General features: G+C 40.4%; 1 protein-coding gene across 1 annotated transcript; it reads left to right on the top strand.

Annotated features, from left to right (window-relative positions):
* The first annotated feature begins 1,324 nt into the window (after positions 1-1,324).
* On the top strand, positions 1,325-15,233 carry LOC306779755 (uncharacterized protein). Its single transcript, XM_079271754.1, has 17 exons — positions 1,325-1,369; positions 1,466-1,501; positions 2,351-2,396; positions 4,392-4,546; positions 5,729-5,860; positions 6,244-6,435; positions 6,696-6,794; positions 6,879-7,061; positions 7,538-7,551; positions 7,937-7,959; positions 8,681-8,784; positions 10,132-10,223; positions 10,969-11,048; positions 11,992-12,136; positions 12,978-13,140; positions 13,265-13,318; positions 13,413-15,233. Exons 1-17 carry the CDS (start codon positions 1,342-1,344, stop codon positions 13,679-13,681), a joined length of 1,815 nt encoding a protein of 604 aa, XP_079127880.1. The 5' UTR covers positions 1,325-1,341; the 3' UTR covers positions 13,682-15,233.
* The last annotated feature ends 1,519 nt before the right edge of the window (positions 15,234-16,752 follow it).

Genomic DNA, 16,752 nt, shown 5'->3' with positions numbered 1-16,752 from the left:
CAGCTGCCAAACGCATTTAAACGGATTTACTCGTTAAGTGATACAATGGGCTAAGGGCGCACAGTGAACTGAATAATGCATGACGCTTCAAAAATCAATTCTGTTTTAATTTTAGATTGCGCATTTAAATTCGACTTATTTTTAAGAGAAACAATTGTTTGCACGATATGGTTCAGGACGGGCTTTTTCTTTTCTTTTCTTTTATTGCGTAAGCGAAAAACAGATGACATCGCACTTTCTCGATAACACAAGTTCAGACTGAGATACTCCTGGATAATTTTTGTACAGGCCTAATTATTTGTTTTGTTCCACGCATTCCACTGTGGGGTTTTTGCTTACAACCTCATACGGGAAGCAGCTTTTACAATAGCCTTAATAACGTATCAGGCTAACGTAAAACATATGAAACAATGAAACATGAGACAGAAATGTACAGTCACACTCAAATGCGGTGTCATTTTCAAATGAACAGTCCGACAGACTTTGACCATCAAGCATATTTCATCAGAGTAAATTGGTGGTCCTCTTAAAAATGCAAAAAGACATCCTCAAATATTACTCGTATTTTCTGTTTGTCCTCCATTACATTTCAGAGGAAATATTTTACAGTGCGAGGTACAGTTGATGATTTGTTCTTAAAAACATGATTTTTATCAGATGGTGTTCAGTTTGACTCGAGTCAATTTCAAATGCAGGACTTACCTGAGTGTTTACATGGTGGTTACTAGCATGTGGGAAATGAGTTATTGTCTAAGGAATAGCTGATCACAGCCGGAAGGTCCGACCACCAGATAGACCGGTGAATGTGTCAATGTCTGCACGAGGATGTCGGTTAGAATTACATGTGTGGGAAGACGGAAGAGAGAAGTAACCGGTGTCATGTTTCATTCAACAACCACAGCGTGGTGAAGATGAAGTTCAGCAGCCAAATGCTCAAAAACATTTAAATTCAACACCTCAGTGCTTTGTTAATGTTTAGCGGGTTACAGCCTTCCTGTGATTTTATAGCCTTCTCGCCTCAATCTGTTCCCCCAACTACATTTCACTTAGCGTGTAAACAAACGATCTCTATCAACATATTACATTTATATAAAGTCGGGTTATAAAAACAAACACAGTTCTGTAGTGCTTTGTCTAGACTCTACATGTTTATGCAGGTACTCGATTGGCAGTCTAGTATTGCACATACGTCACGTGACCCTGATTCCACAGGTTTATAAGTGCCATAGCCTATTTTAGGTGGGAGGAGTGGCTCATTGGTTCTATTTAGGCGTCGGTTCATTTATTTGCATGTCATATCAGTTTCTCAGCAGCAGTCAGATGATCCAAACAGGCTCCAAGATGCTCCCACTTTTGACTCTCGGCTTGGGTAGGCTAGGGGCGCAATTTAGCACAAATTAATTTGGATTAATGACACTGACCGCTTCTTACCAATATAATCATGCCTCTGGTTACACTTTTTCAGTTTCTCTGATTTGCGGCTTCACCACTCTCTGCGCTGGTAAGTGGCAATACTGTTGATTGGTTTTCCTTAATTCGCAAAAGCTCGTTCAGTGCTCTTGTTCATTGAGTCATCCCAGAACATGTTTCAGATGTATTTTGTTTCGGTATTCCATGTCTGAGATGCCAATGTGTTGTGTGTGCGTGGTGGGGAGAGAGGAGTCAAGGGGGGAAAGAATGTTTCAGTTGTGGTGTGGTGGTTTTAGAGAGCAAATGATCAGTCCGTTTTTATGTGCGCAATGATTCCCCTTTAAAAACCAACATGGATTTTAAAGTTTGAGTCAGGTTTTGAACCAGAATCCACTGACAGGGAATAGCCTGAAATGCATGAAGAGAAACATTAAACTGCTCGAATATTAAATGCTACTCAAGTAAATATAGATGGTCAAAATATACTCTGAGTGAACCTACTGCTTCCCTTTACATAAAAAAGGGTCTGTAAACATAATATACGGTTGCAGCTCTGTCGCAGAGTGCCGGCTCTGACGCAACTTCTTCTCTTCTGCAGTTTCAGCACTTTTCTTTTGTTCCTTTCTGACGCAATTGAACTTCTTCACCTGACTTTTGCTAGGCTAACGGATGCGACTTAAATAAAAAATGTCATGAATAGGAATTAAGAAAAGGTAAAATGACCATTCAAAATAAAAAAAACTAGCCTACACATCAAAACTTGCTGGTAATCTAATACACTTGATCAGAAAGGTAATCTGGGTTGCATTGCATTGGCTACTGCAGCAGGAGGAGACTTTACGTAATGTTCATCTAATGTTAAAAAATGTGGCCAGGTTAACAAATTCTATAACGATATTGCCAATGACTCATAACTTGTGACTGTTGTGTTTGTGCACAGAGACTGCGATGGGAGCGACTGCAGCCTCTAAAAGTGACAGCAACCGGTGAGTGTTCCCAATGAATGTGTGTGTGTGTGTGTGTGTGTGTTGGTGTGTGTGTGTGTGTGTGTGTGTGTGTGTGTGTGTGTGTGTGTGTGTGTGTGTGTGTGTGTGTGTGTGTTCACAGAGGGAAAAGGTCAGAGGGAGTTAGGCATTTTTGCAAAGTGAAGACATTGTGGCTGGTCTTTTGAATATTAATGCCAGTATGAGGCTGGAGAATGAATAATGTTGGTGAAATTGCTCACAAGTCCAGAAGTACAAACATCTGTAGTAGCAGTCAGGCCCCCCCCCCCCCCCCCTCCGTTTTTATTCGACATTTCCATACTCATTATGCCTCATTGATCATTGTGATAGCCAATTAATACAACTCTTTCCCATCATTGCACATATTTTATACAGATAGCCTGACAACACTTTCTTTCTTCTGATTTCTTCTGATTACACGCAGAATTTGATGTATGGGCACCAACAGCAAGCATTGAGAATAACTACAGCAAATGTTCTCGCTGATGGTCTGGTTTACGTATAGATGCATCAGTATTACATTGAGTGCAGGTAAAAGTTCCTCAAAGTAACTTTCATTCATTTTAGGCTGCTAAAGTGTTCTATAGTTTCAAATAGCGGATTGCAGGACCAGCAACATACATTTGCCCTTTAATCCTGATCCTGCTAGGAATGTCCCCCTGCCCTCTCGTGCAGCAAGCTGCAACGCGATTTACCGAACCATTTCAAGACTACATGCTGACCACACATCGATCAAGCACATTTCAAATATTTCCCTTTGCTTGTGCATGTATTTAGTTGTTTAGCTAATATTCTCTCAGACATGGATAACTGTCAACACACCAGGTTTTCAAGTAACTACAATGTAAACCTATCCCTGACAGTAGACGCTCAGAGAAAACTCTCTGTGAGTGCAGTGACGTAGTATAAAGACCAAAGAAATCCCCCATAGGGCAGGATGGAGGGGAGGTGGATGGATCAATCAAACACCGGACTTTCAACCAGGAGACTGATGTTGAATTAGTTACAAAATGTTTGTGACGTGTTTTCTGTAATTAAGTTACATTGTTAACTTAGTTGACATAGTTGGTCTGGTTTACGTATAGATGCATCAGTATTACATTGAGTGCAGGTAAAAGTTCCTCAAAGTGACACTGATGTCCTAAACCCAACTAAGTGGTTTTGTTGCATAAACCCAAGGAAGTTTCTCTTCTCTCTTTTGCAAACCCAATTTCCTCTTTTGGAAAAGGCATGACTAATCAACTGGCTTCATCAAGACCAGGGCAGAACTTATGGCTTTCTCAAAACGAAAATATTCGGAGAAGTGGATCGATCCATTAAGGTCGCAGAAAGGTTAGGCGGGGCCATTGGGGCACCTGCATGAGGCTATGTTGTTGTTTTTTTTATTATAGGGAGTCTCTCTGTTTATTCAACCATTACACTTTGTAGAAGCCTTATTTGCAATGGTGGTATAATAATTTTAAAATTATTATTCCAAGCAATTTTTGTGGGGCCCTCCAAACCTTTGGACCCTATAAATTATACTCTCTGTCCCTTGTATCTCAAAATGTATTGCCATAAAATGTTATATGTTAATGGTTCCCAGAGAGCCATCCTAAGTAACCCTATGAGTTTTTCTCAAGTTTATCATCAGGTTAAAATATCCACTTGGACAAATAAAATATCACCTTGAGTGGACATCTTGTCGTTTTAATCACAGAGCACATTCATAGTTCCAAGATGAATAAGTTATGTATTCGTAATCTGTAATCTGTTCATGCACACAGCAAGGATGGAAATGTGTATTTACCTAATTGTTACCTGTGCAACTATTCTAGTTAAGAGTGTTTTCACAACAGTCCATCAGAGGGCAGTATTACAAAGGATAAGGGTGAAATTTGCAAAGAAATGAAATAAGGCTATGTTTATATGTAAAAATAACATCATCTTTTACATATTTACTTTGATGTATATGCAAAACTAATGACTGTCTTGCAGAAATGCCTGTGTAGAAGGAAAGTATGACATCCGCGAGGCCGTGTGCTGTGAGAATCATCTTTATCCAGGGGCAGGGCTATCATGTTGTGGAGGGCAGGCTTTCAACCCAGAAGAAGCCACTTGTTGTAAAGTAAACAATGGAAACACCACAACAGGTAACAATCACACATTTGTGTCAAACAGAAAGACAATTAAATGTCGATTTTTGATTTTACCCCCCCAAAAAAAGGAGGGGAGCTGTTGTATGCGGTGAGGAACTTTAATAATATACATAAAGACGTTATCTAAGACACACAAATAACACGAAAAGGCACAAAGTGGCAGCAACGCTGGACTGAAACTTGTAACTTCAGTGCTCTTCCTCAGGCAGCATCAAGAAGCTTATGCTGACTTGTCTAGGAATAGAATCAAAGCACAAAGCGTGGCCGTGATAATTGTGTCATAGCCATGGCAACTGTAAATATGAAACAGCGCTTACACTGTCAGTAAGGGGTAATCGACTCTTCAATTCAATTTCAATTCAATGTATTTAGTGTCGCCCAAAATCAGAAATTTGCCTCAGAGGACTTTACAATCTGTACACATACGACATCCCTTGTCCCGGGACCCTCACATCGGAACAGGAACCCCCCCAAAAAAACACTTTAACAGGGAGAAAAAAAGAAGAAACCTTAGAGAGAGCAACAGAGGAGGGATCCCTCTATTAGGACGGACAGAAGTGTAATAGATGTCATGTGAACAGAATACAACAACACAATATAATAACACAGTCAATGCATATAGCATAAATCTTTCAAATAATGAGAGTAGCAGAATAATGATGGAAAAATGATGACTCCTAATAACAGCAGCAGTGGATACAGTTGAATAACAATGATAGTAAAATCAGCAATGGTATTGGTAACAATAGCAATAGTAATGTGACTAAAATGAATAAGGGTAGTAGCACTGGGTGTCAGTCAGACTCAGCAGGTTCATGGCAGTAGGAAGGACCACGGTCCGGATATTACCACGATCCACGGAAACCTGTGAGGCGAGAAAGCACAAAGACTCCGGTGAAGAAGCAAAGTTAGTAATGTGCATTAATGGAACATGAATTTATACAGAAGGAGAGAGAGGAGAGGAGAGGAGAGAGGAGCTCAGTGTAGGATGTCCCCCGGCAGTCTAAGTATAGCAGCATATCTATAGTGGACAAAGGCAAATCTGAGCCAGTACTAACTATAAACCTGAGCCAACCAACACACATCTTGTTCCCATTGCCTCCCCTCTGGAAGACATCAGTGTCAGTATCTTGACTCCATCTCTCTTTGCATGTTAAATTCATCTCTTTTTTCCAGCTGTTACAAAGGGTCTAAGTGAAAAGGTGTCAGATTGCTGTGGACTGAAGGCCTACAACCACCTCAATGAAATATGCTGTCAGTCAACGGTCGTTGTCAAACCCGCGCCAATGGCCCAATGTTGTGATAAACGTGAGTTAAGCTGAACACAATGGATGTAAAGCATCATAGAAACAGTATACACTTACTTGATACAATTTCCTTAGATTTCCTTATTGTAATATACCATTCCCACAACAAATACTTGATTCTTCTGATTGGCTGGCAGGTGTCGATTCGTTTTTTTTAGTAATCAGACAGTTTAGCCAAGCACATATGGTGCAGATTTTTGTTTACAGTGTTAAACTCAAGCTAAAGAGCTTGAAATTTCACCACATTGTTGGGTATTCCTCACGTATAAATACGATGTTTTCCTGGTACATCATTTCAGAAATTCATTATTAGTTTGTCATCTTAGTTGTGGCTGAGCTAAAAGTGATACCGTTTGAGGAATCATCCAGATCTTTTTTTTGCAGAGGCTTATGATGTGGACAAGCAGATGTGTTGTGGTCTGATTAACAACAAGACCATTCTGACGATGAATTCTGCTGACCACCGGTGCTGTGGACAGAACCAGTTTGACACTAAGACTACTTGCTGCTGTTCATGGATGGAAGAAGATGTAAAGATAGAACCCATCATTTCCAGCTGCTGTGTGACTCAGTCGGGTGCGTCGAAACGTCGTCCCTTATCTGCCTAATGAAGTTGCATGCAAATCTTTGAAATCTGTTTAGTATTGTTATCTCAGGTTCATGCTTATTATTCAAAATATGACGATAGATATGAAAATAGCACTGTGTATAGGGGCCTTCACACATCTCCCATTGTCATGTCAATCTTAGAAAGCCGTTGCACAAGGAACAAAGAACTTCCTGCTGATTAATGTGTGCACGATGCCTGTATGTTGACGGGATCTTTGTCTTTACAGCTCACTGCGGAACGAAGGCCTACAACAAATTCCATGAACTATGCTGTCAATCAACTGTTGTAGCCAAACCTGCATCAAATGCCCGATGCTGTGGTAAACGTGAGTAGAGCTGAATCGAAGCACAGTATCCTGGTGGAAGACTCTGACTCATGTCAGCTGTGTTTTGGCCGATCTTTTCCACAGAGGCGTTTAACGATGACACACAGTTGTGTTGTGGTCGGACTGACAATAAGGCAATCCTGAAGAGAAATTCCAGTGACCACCGGTGCTGTGGACAGAACCAGTTTGACACAAAGAAGCAGCGCTGCTGTGGGACGGAAAGTCTGAAGATACAACCCATCAGTTCCAGCTGTGTGGAGGAGTCGGGTGCGTCTAAACCTGTTCCGTCTTCTGCCTAACGTAGTTTCATGTAAATCTTTGAAATCTGTTTGGTTCTCAAAGGTTCATATTTATTTTTTCAATATTTGCAGCTCATATTCCCAACACAATCCACCCTCATGCAATTAGAGAGAAGGAACTTTGAATTATTACATCGATGATTGTAGACCCTACTTGAATATAATGCCTTTTTATTTATTTTATTATAATTAACTTGAGAAGAAGTTATTGCAGTTTATTCTCATGACAAGGCCGGTGTGCTCTCCATCTTGATTAGGCACAGAGACAGAAAAGGCGAAATACGGCAAATGTCTGAACATGCAGGATGAGTCACTGGCAGCTCTTCAATTTTGTCTCGATGGGATGATAAGCTGCCTACGCACGTCTTCATTATCTCCTGTTGACATTTCTGATTTATTTAATCATGTTATGCTCAAGACATGTTATGTGCTTTATCTCCACAGGTGTGGAAAAACAGGTAAGAAACACACTTTTATTTTCAGTTTATGTGACACCTCTCTGGTGTGAGAGACGACAAGTGAGCTGTTTTGAAGCTGTCCACAATTGATTGCACCACAACGTTAACTTTCTACATGGACAGTATCGACTATCTGCAACACATTATAATACATATGTGGATAAAATAATCAGACAATATAATGCAATCCACAGAAGTTATTTAATAAAGCTTGCCATTGTGAGGCAGTTTAATTTGAGTGTGAGGATGCAGATGGATCATAATAATGTTTAAAGCCTGAGTCATGTTGTTGCATTGATCAGTGAAGAACAGGGACAGAGCAGCAAAGTAGTGGGTTGCCCTATATGAGAAATTTACATTTCTGTGATCTATTCATTCTTTTCAGAAACCCGAACCTCAACCCGACTGGTAAGTCAACCAAAGGTTCAAACTATCTTACTATTAACTACTCACTGGGACCAACACAACTTTTGTTTTTCCTACACACTGACAGTCTTCAAATCATCCTTCACAGTAGAAATTGCGTGGTTAAATATTGACCCAGTTTGGGTCGCTATACTCAGTTACAATGAGTTGTTTTCTTGTAATGTTAATGCATTGAGAGTTGCTCACCAATATGCATTGTGGTCTAACAAACATGTCGAATGCAATGCCTTCCTCGTAACATTCTTGCAAAGCAAGCAAGCAAGCAGCAGGCCAATTTATTCACTTTCTTACTTATTTACACACTAGATGAAGAGGCCATTGTTTTGCAAGAGTGAGTCTGCGACGTGCCGCAAGTCGGTTTGTATGGAAGTTAGCCCGCTAACGGTTGCAATGGAAACGGTTCACATTGAAATAGCTGCCTCTCTGACCATCCTGCTACGTTTGATTCAAATCGGAATGTTAGTTCTTCTCTCATTGTACTTGTATGCATGAAACCATCCACGATTACCATGTCACCAGTGTGCGTCTTGCACTAGAGGTCAAAACCTCCACAGGGAACCTTTAACCCAGAGATTACATTGTTGCTAATGTGACTGTTAATGGGTTGAACTGAAGTCATGCACACTTTTGATCATTTTGCTGTACAAAGAATTGTGTGTCCATGCTTTTTACATTACTTTTGCCTGTCTTTGCACCATCACAGCACTGAGCCAGACACGAATCTCTGTGGAGCATCGTGTTACAATCCGAGTAACTTTCGCTGCTGCATGAAACTCCAGGGAAAGTCTCAGCGCTGCTGTGCCAGAGGTATGAAAAGTGGTTTCGTTGGTTTTGAGTGTGTGGGTGTTGCGTCAGTTGTTATATGATGGGAATACTTGCACCACAAATTCCTCCTGCGGGCATGAGACTTAGATTCTAGAGCCGTTTGTTGAAGATATTAGGTAATGGTATAAGCACCTGTAAACTGTGAAGGGAAAGACTAACATGCTGCTGTGCCAGGAGACAATGCTAAGCTAAGCTTGTGAGAGGTTAGGATGATGAAAATCAGTGATAGTGTAGTTTACTATAACTCCCCTGCATACGATTTGAGTCATGATTGATTCAGAAAAGTCCAGCAAGTACAAAATTCTGTCAGAGAGGACAGTTTCCGGTCTGAATCTAAATAACTAACTGCACACTGAAGAAAGAGTAGTTGGAACATCAGAAACATCTATAGAAGAACAGCATTGTGATCTCGGGTGTGTGAACTCTTACATTATTTTGGAAGAATGCATGGGAAGTTAAGGAAAATATGTTTCATTCTAAACTGGCTGACGCCCTTCCTTTCCTCTCACTTAGAAAAGTTTCCAGACCTTAAAGTATGTCGTAGCATGAATTACAAACATGTTCATTTTATTGCATTTTCTATTTGCAAGATCACTATCACACTTTGTATAATATGGGGACAGAGGGCAGGATGACTCGTGACAAGAGTTGTTTGGCAGCATTAGAATGTGAAACATAAACCTCAGGGGGCTCTTCACCGTCCCCTGAGGTTACGGATATCTCATCTGACTAATGACTCCTGCATAACAAAAGTGCTTTCCTCAGGGCTGTGGATCAGCTCCTGTCTCCTTGTTGTTCAGACCTTGGATCTTGGAAATATGGGGCAGTGGACGAAAGAGCACGAAAACCCCTCTTCTTTATTAATCTGTACAGCTGGAAAGTAACGGCAGAGGAGAGGCATGAAAGATCAGATGGGAGATTATTGGCTTTTGGTCTCACAGATCTGGGATCATTATCCTATCTGAGGGCTCTCTGCTCCTTCAGTTGTTATTGTCTTCTTAATGTTTAGCTCAATACAAAAACAACGAATGACAGGAATTCACGCACATGGTTTCCCACCCGTTGCATTAAAAGACAGGCTATCACGTTTGTGTATCAATGAGGGTTGTCTTGAAAAACAAGATGTTAAACTGCAACTGCTGGTAAACTCCCTAACAGAACGTGCCTGCGGATTTTTTTCAATCAATATTCCCTTCCACAAATTCCATTCTCTTGTCTTTGTCTAGTCGTCTGAGTCGTCTTTCCCAGCCGTCGTTCTTCCCCACTCCCTCTGTCTGATAAAGCAACCGTTTTTTCTTCGCCCCCTCATCCCGTCCCCTATCTGTTTAGGTCGACCTGCTGATGCCCCCTCTGTGTATAACCCACATACACATGTCTGCTGTGATGGCTGTGTATCTGAGAGGATGCCTTCGAAAGATCAAGTAATGTATTTATGACACTTACTGTTTCTGATTTACTCAGCTGGGTGGAGTATTTTTCCTGCGAAGGTCAAACATTTTCTGTCTTATTTAGTTTTTTGAAACGCAAACCACAGTTTTCAGAGAGATATGTGGGCTTGGTTGACGTCACACCCTTCTCAAAAACTGAATTGAAAACAAAATTGCTTTTTTAAGGTGGCTGCCTTGTGTGTCTTCTGACAACATTTTGAATCAATACAAAAGCTGGTTTAATTAAGGAAATGCAGCATATTTCTTTAATATAATCTATGCAAAGAATATTTTTTCAGTCTTAGAACTAACAGCAGTGCATCTCAGATAATACTGTAAAAAATAATACAACTCTGCTGTATTGTGTCAGCTTTGTTGAGAGGACTCAGAGCTCCTCCCAGCTCCTTTTATACAGCAAGTGCGTGTATTTTTTGTCTCAATGGAGAAGCGCACTGCTAACGTTAGCGTCATTTACATTAACCGCCTGCAAAATGATATTGGATCTTTTTGTTTTGGGTATGTCTTTTTGTCAGAATTCATGCATACATATGTTTCCATATGTGCATTGAATGTGTGTATGAATGTGCCTGCTTGAGTCTGTATTGCTGCACACTCTATTGCCTCTGATTCTTCAAATGCTGCGGAGAGACGCTATATGGCACAACATGGAGATGGAGAGAAATGTTCAGAGATCAGCATTCCTTGTAACCAAGCTAAAGGGACTATTTCTTGTTCTTAGTTTCATGGCTTACCTGGACAACACTGGTCGTGGACAAAAGTCCGTCGGCCTCACACTGAGATCTGCTGCGATGGACAAAGGTGATTATTTGTGCACTTGTGTTTCCAGGAAAGTACTGATGATATTCATGTGCTGTTTGTTCATAGTGGGTTTTCAAAAGCTAAAGAACGTGTCTGTGTGGGAAACAGTGAGAGAGAATGCAGACAAACTCAGACAGGAGTGACATGGAAACATTCTCCCAGTCTAGTTTCATACTGTCGCCGAGACAGCCAGGAATTCCAGCAGACACACTGACCCTTTGCCTCTTTTGAATTGTTACTGGCAACCGTTCACATTGCTGAGTGTCTGGAATGTCTGTGTGTGGCTTCACGGCTGCTCTGACGAACTTCTGCTTTTCCTCTGTGTATGTTTGTCACATGCTTTTGCTTGTGAATTAGTTGTGATTAGTTGGTGAACAAAACCTGGCCAGCTAAATAACTACATCTTTTTGAGGTTTTGGTGGAGACCACATCAGAGCTCAAAGGAGAGTGATCCTTGGATTGACATTTGTCAAGTGGCAAGAGACACATGCAGAGGCTTGCTCTGTGTCTGCCAGATGTGTTGAAAATCGTTTGCTGATATGTTGGCAAGATCAACTTGATAAAATTGACGTCATGGGTCTCATGCTTGTCTGATGAACAGACTACAGCTGTCTACACTGGCCACGTAACAGCTTGAGTTTTACTCCGGTTTTACGCATGTAACAGCAGCCCAAAGAATTGCTTCATGCTTCAGGTATGTTTAAATACTGTGGCAGTACTGAAGCTGTGCTGCTGACCTGCTTCTTTCCCCTCACATCCTGTGTAGACACTGTTTTCACAAAGTTATCTTCTATTCTGACATCCAGCGTACTTACGCGTACGTACCCGGAGGAAGCATATTAGCTGATCCTCCTTTGAATGTAAAATGATCTGTCTTCATAACAACTTCTTTATCCCACTCACCTGATTTGATATTAACAACGAGCTTTCTTTGTCCACCCAGACATCTCAGAATTGAAAACACTCACTGTGGGGTAAAAGCCTACAACATTAAAGACCCACTGATGAAGTGCTGCGCAGGGACACTGCACAACCTGACTGTTGGACATGAGGAGCAGTGCTGTGGATCCATTCTGCAAACCGCGCCGGTAAGTTTTATTGATAATAATAATAATAATAAGGATAATAATACCATGGTCACAAACTCTGGGTCGTGACCGAAAGAACGAGGTTGCGGCTACAAGCGGCCGAAATGAGTTTCCTCCGTAGGGTAGGCGGGGAACTTTGAGTTGAGATGCTACTCCTTTGCGTTGAAAAGAGTCAGCTGAGGTGGTTCGGGCATTTAATCAGGATGCCTCCTGGGTGCATCCTGAGACCCCGGGCAAGACCCAGAAGGGATTATATCTCCCAGCTGGCCTGGGAACGCCTCTGGATCCACCGGAATGAGTTAGAAAATGTCGTGGGGAAGAGGGAAGTCTGGGTCAGCCTGCTTGGCCTGCTGCCACCTTTTGTTCAGAGTTTTGAAAGGCATGCAAGGCCGACAACACCACCACAAGGGCAATACATATGAGACTGTGTTTGTTTAAAAAAATGTAAGCTTCATTATTTTTTTCCTGAACGTAGAAAGTATTCTTTTTTCAGTCTTTGATGGACTCCTCCGTAGATATTGGCAGCAATAGAAGAAGTCCTGCAGAGAATCCTACACCTCTAATTTGAATATAAACACAACCAATTTCAATCTTTGGTGTGTTTAACAAGGCTTATGCCTAAAATGAATAATTTCCAATATTATATACCAGAACTCAACCATCTGAAGTGGTGAACTAGTCACACCTGCTCATAAGCCTGGTGATGAGATTCATATAAGTGTGCTCTGAATCGTTTAACTGAATATTTTGTATATTGTGGACATCAAGGAGTCGGCATATCAGTAAGATGTCAAACAAGCATATTTGTACTGACAATTAATGTGACACTGTTTATGAACAGAATGTGTGCTGTTCGAGTGAGGACATGGAGGTGCTCTACTCTGCCAAGACGAGATTTGGATGCTGTGGTCACCTCTACTACAACACCTCCCTGTGGTCATGCTGTGCAGGGAAGCTGAGTCCTGTACCTCAACCAGGACAGCATCGGAGTGAGAAGATTAAAGGTCAGTTTTGCGGTTCTTGGACATTGCCTCACAAAAGAGTATTTGATCTGTGTCATTTTGTCACGTCCTGTATATTCCAGTTTCTGCATCTTAGCAATAATATATGTATGATGTTCTTTTTCAGAATCCAAACTTCTGTCCGTGAACAATCTGAATGAAGCAGAACTTTGTGACGAAAGTAAGATATCAGTTTATACATTTTGAATTTTTGAACACTGTTTGTGAATATATGTGAATTTGTAAATTTCGTCTTTGTTTATGTCCCTGTTTAGTGCAAATCGGGACTGTGGAAAGTGTTTCCCGGCACGGTATCACGTTCAACAGTGTGTGGAGAATCCATGGAAGAGAGGCCTTCATGATACTTCTGGCCTCGCCTCACATCCTGCAAACACCTGATTACTGCAGCACCCCGAAACTGGTCCCTGGGAAGAGCTACTTCTTTGATAAAGTTAATGTCTTCACTGATTTCAACCATGACTCTTTTCTCCAGTCCCTCCATTTCATTATTTCTAAGTGTCGCCCTGTTACCACCACCAGTTAATCTGTTCCTGTATAGTTAGGATTGGACAATTTACTTTAATCATCGTTCATTACTTGTCGAAAAAAAAAAATAATAATTTGCAGTCAAATTACCATCAACAAATTGCTAGCCAATTAACCTGGATCCTTTCGACCAGTCTCCATAAGACTCGTCCTCATGAATGAATCTAACTCCGAACAAAGCCTGCTGACTCCTGAATATTCCCAGATGCCTGCCAGCTAGATGTGTAAACAGCACATCTGTGGAATTATCAGAGGGAATATTCCTTGTCTTTTAGCGGAGGCTAGCCATCATCTCCCACCTGCAGCCTCCTCACAAAGTCCACACATCCCAAACAAGTCTGTTCACTAACAGACATCAAATAAGGCAACTCTGCACAATGTTGAAGTAGCAGAGCATCACTACAATTATGAACTACAATGGTTTTTATTTTATTTTACTTGTATCTAGCCAGGATAATATGTAATATTTTGAATATCTTTTACAAGGGCATCCTGGCCAAGATGGGACAGATCACAACAAAACAGCAAAAAGTTTAAAAGCATCATAAAAACAAACAAGAATGAAACGGTCTTAAGAAATATGTATGAATTAATTTGCCGGCTTAATGACTCTGAAAATGAAATAATCTTGCTTTTATCAAACATAAGGTTTAATACCACACGCTACCAGTCCCAGCTTGATACAGCTGTCTCTTGGTCAGGCATTGCTAGGCCTATGTACTTGTATGGTGCTTTTGTATGTAATTTTATTCAATTTAGTCTTATCTGGACCCTGAGTCTGTAATATAGTTTTGATTGATTGATTGAATTCACATGAAATGGACGACAGAATTAGAATAATCCAGCAAATTGCATCTAACAAAGAATTCAGTGTTAGGACAAGTACATCAGTGCTCAAATTATCCTTAATCCTGTGTTTAAACTCTTGCATGCTTATGAAATAATCTCGTTCAAAATGTCTCTGTAGTTAACGACAGGATGACCAAAAATGGTGCGAGTTCTAGGAATGACGTACCGAATGTTTTGGCATGAATGGTGGTTACAGCTATGTTCATTAATCACTATAACACTGCCCAACATGGTGTATGGTGACATATTCATCTTTACGCGGTGAAGTTGACTTTTCAAGACTTTGAGTAAAAGCTGTGCTCTCTGCAGAAACAAATAGCTGACTGTCTGGTAGCTGGCAGCATGCAAGAATATATTCATTTGTAGCTTGATTTTCAAATAAGCTAAACATCTATTAGCTAATGTGTTTTGGTTTTTGGAATATCATGTTTTTATTTTTATATATTACTCTTCAATTTGCACACAACTACATAGTTAGTGGCAACCGTTTGTACACAAGTCACTCATGTTTAAATATAAATGAGAGGATTTTTCACATCCCTATTTATAAAGCTAGTAATTGATAAGCATTCTTCAAAAATATCAGGGAGTCAAATATGCTAATTGGAACTAAAATCCCAATCACTTAAAGATTGAGCTGATTTTTGTTGTACTGTTCATTCCTGTACTGTACTGATTTTAAGCAGCATTAACTCATACTATTGCATGTTTAAGTATGTTTTTTTTATATATGACAGGGCTTCATGAGTGCTTTCTTTTATCCACTTTATCTAAATAAAAACCATATATAAGCAAACCTGTTGTGTCATATTTTACTTCGTTGAAGCTTGAGCTTGGGCGCTGGAGGCTTATGAATACTTTGACATTGTTTGCCTGTTGTTTTTGTGTGGGTCTTATTTGAATAGTTTCATTTTAGCTAACACTAAGGTTTCCATCCACATGTAACACAAATTGAAACAGTTTTTACAGAAAATCTGCAAAAAGGAGGATCTTGTCATGATGTGGTTCTTTCCCTCGATGCAAGCAAACATCATACCAACAATTGTAGTACTTTGTCCCACTGTCATGGTGTTGACAGGGAACAATTGCTTAAATAACTCACTGTGTTGTAGCTCTAGACAGGGCTGCCATTCGCTTAGTCATGACCCCACAACACCAAGCACTACATTTCTCTGTCTGCAGACAATATGCTGCTATTCACAGTGCCATTGACTTCCCCATTGAACATGTTTTTCAGAATATCAGATTTTTGAGTTTCAATCCATCCTTTACTTGTAAACACAAAGAACTAATACATGTAAACGGAGATTACATTTAATGTACAAAGATAAATAATTCTTATCTCATTGAAAATGTGTGCGAAATTATATCCAAATGGTATCTTCAGTGACTTAAAGTTCTGAGTTTTCCAGACTTCAGATGATGTAAGAAGGGAAAGCCTGAGGGCCTCAGGCTTTCCCTTCTTACATCATCACGATACTGCCTCTCCAATCTACTCAGCCATGCAGTTACCTGACTTCCCCCACCCATCTACTGCCTGGTTCCTACTTCGCCATGCTCTGCTGCTCTACCTGACATTTCCCACCTCCTCACCTCCATCTCATTTCCTTGTCAGCCACTCCCAACACCTGCCGTGCCATGCTCGTACACCAGCTAGTGAGCATTTCAGCAAGTGCAAACCAGATTTTATTGAGCATGTGTTGTACCCCAATGATATGATGTTTGGCATCTCCTCTTTTCACTCTTTTTCTGTTTTGTTTGTTCTTAGTTGCTATATTATTTTCAGTCTGCCAGACCTACTGCCATTTGGACTCTTGAGGCATGTAATCTATTTACAATAACTCACTGAAATCACCCTACTGCCATACACTGTAATGATTAGGTATTTGGTGAATTTGTAAAATTAAGAAAATCCCAATTGCCTTCTTGCCTTTTAGCAACATAGTCTTGTTACCCAGAACGTATTTAATCGATTCCCAATATGTACTGAATAAATTCAATGGTATTTGTGGGTTAAAATCCAAAGCTCCACAGTGTTTTTTTCTTCCAATCTGTAGACATAAACAGATGATAACTTTCAAGAGTGGAACTGTGTGGCAATGATAGTAATTCACAATGATCAATGGACAAGGACGTTAAGGAGGTAAATATTTACCATTTTTAACCTGTTGACCTTTGCTCTCAATTGGAAGGTATCGTTCAATTCCCGTTAGTCACACA

Source organism: Melanostigma gelatinosum (genome assembly GCF_949748355.1).
Source record: "Melanostigma gelatinosum genome assembly, chromosome: 7".
NCBI lineage: Eukaryota > Metazoa > Chordata > Actinopteri > Perciformes > Zoarcidae > Melanostigma > Melanostigma gelatinosum.
The sequence above is the reverse complement of the archived record's forward strand: the minus strand, read 5'-3'. Positions and strand labels throughout refer to the sequence as shown.

Coding starts and splice junctions, on each gene's coding strand:
- LOC306779755 (XM_079271754.1), top strand. CDS start 1,342: ATGCTCCCACTTTTGACTCTCGGCTTGG. Junction 1,502..2,350: donor CTTCACCACTCTCTGCGCTG/GTAAGTGGCAAT, acceptor GTTTGTGCACAG/AGACTGCGATGGGAGCGACT. Junction 13,141..13,264: donor TCGGAGTGAGAAGATTAAAG/GTCAGTTTTGCG, acceptor GTTCTTTTTCAG/AATCCAAACTTCTGTCCGTG.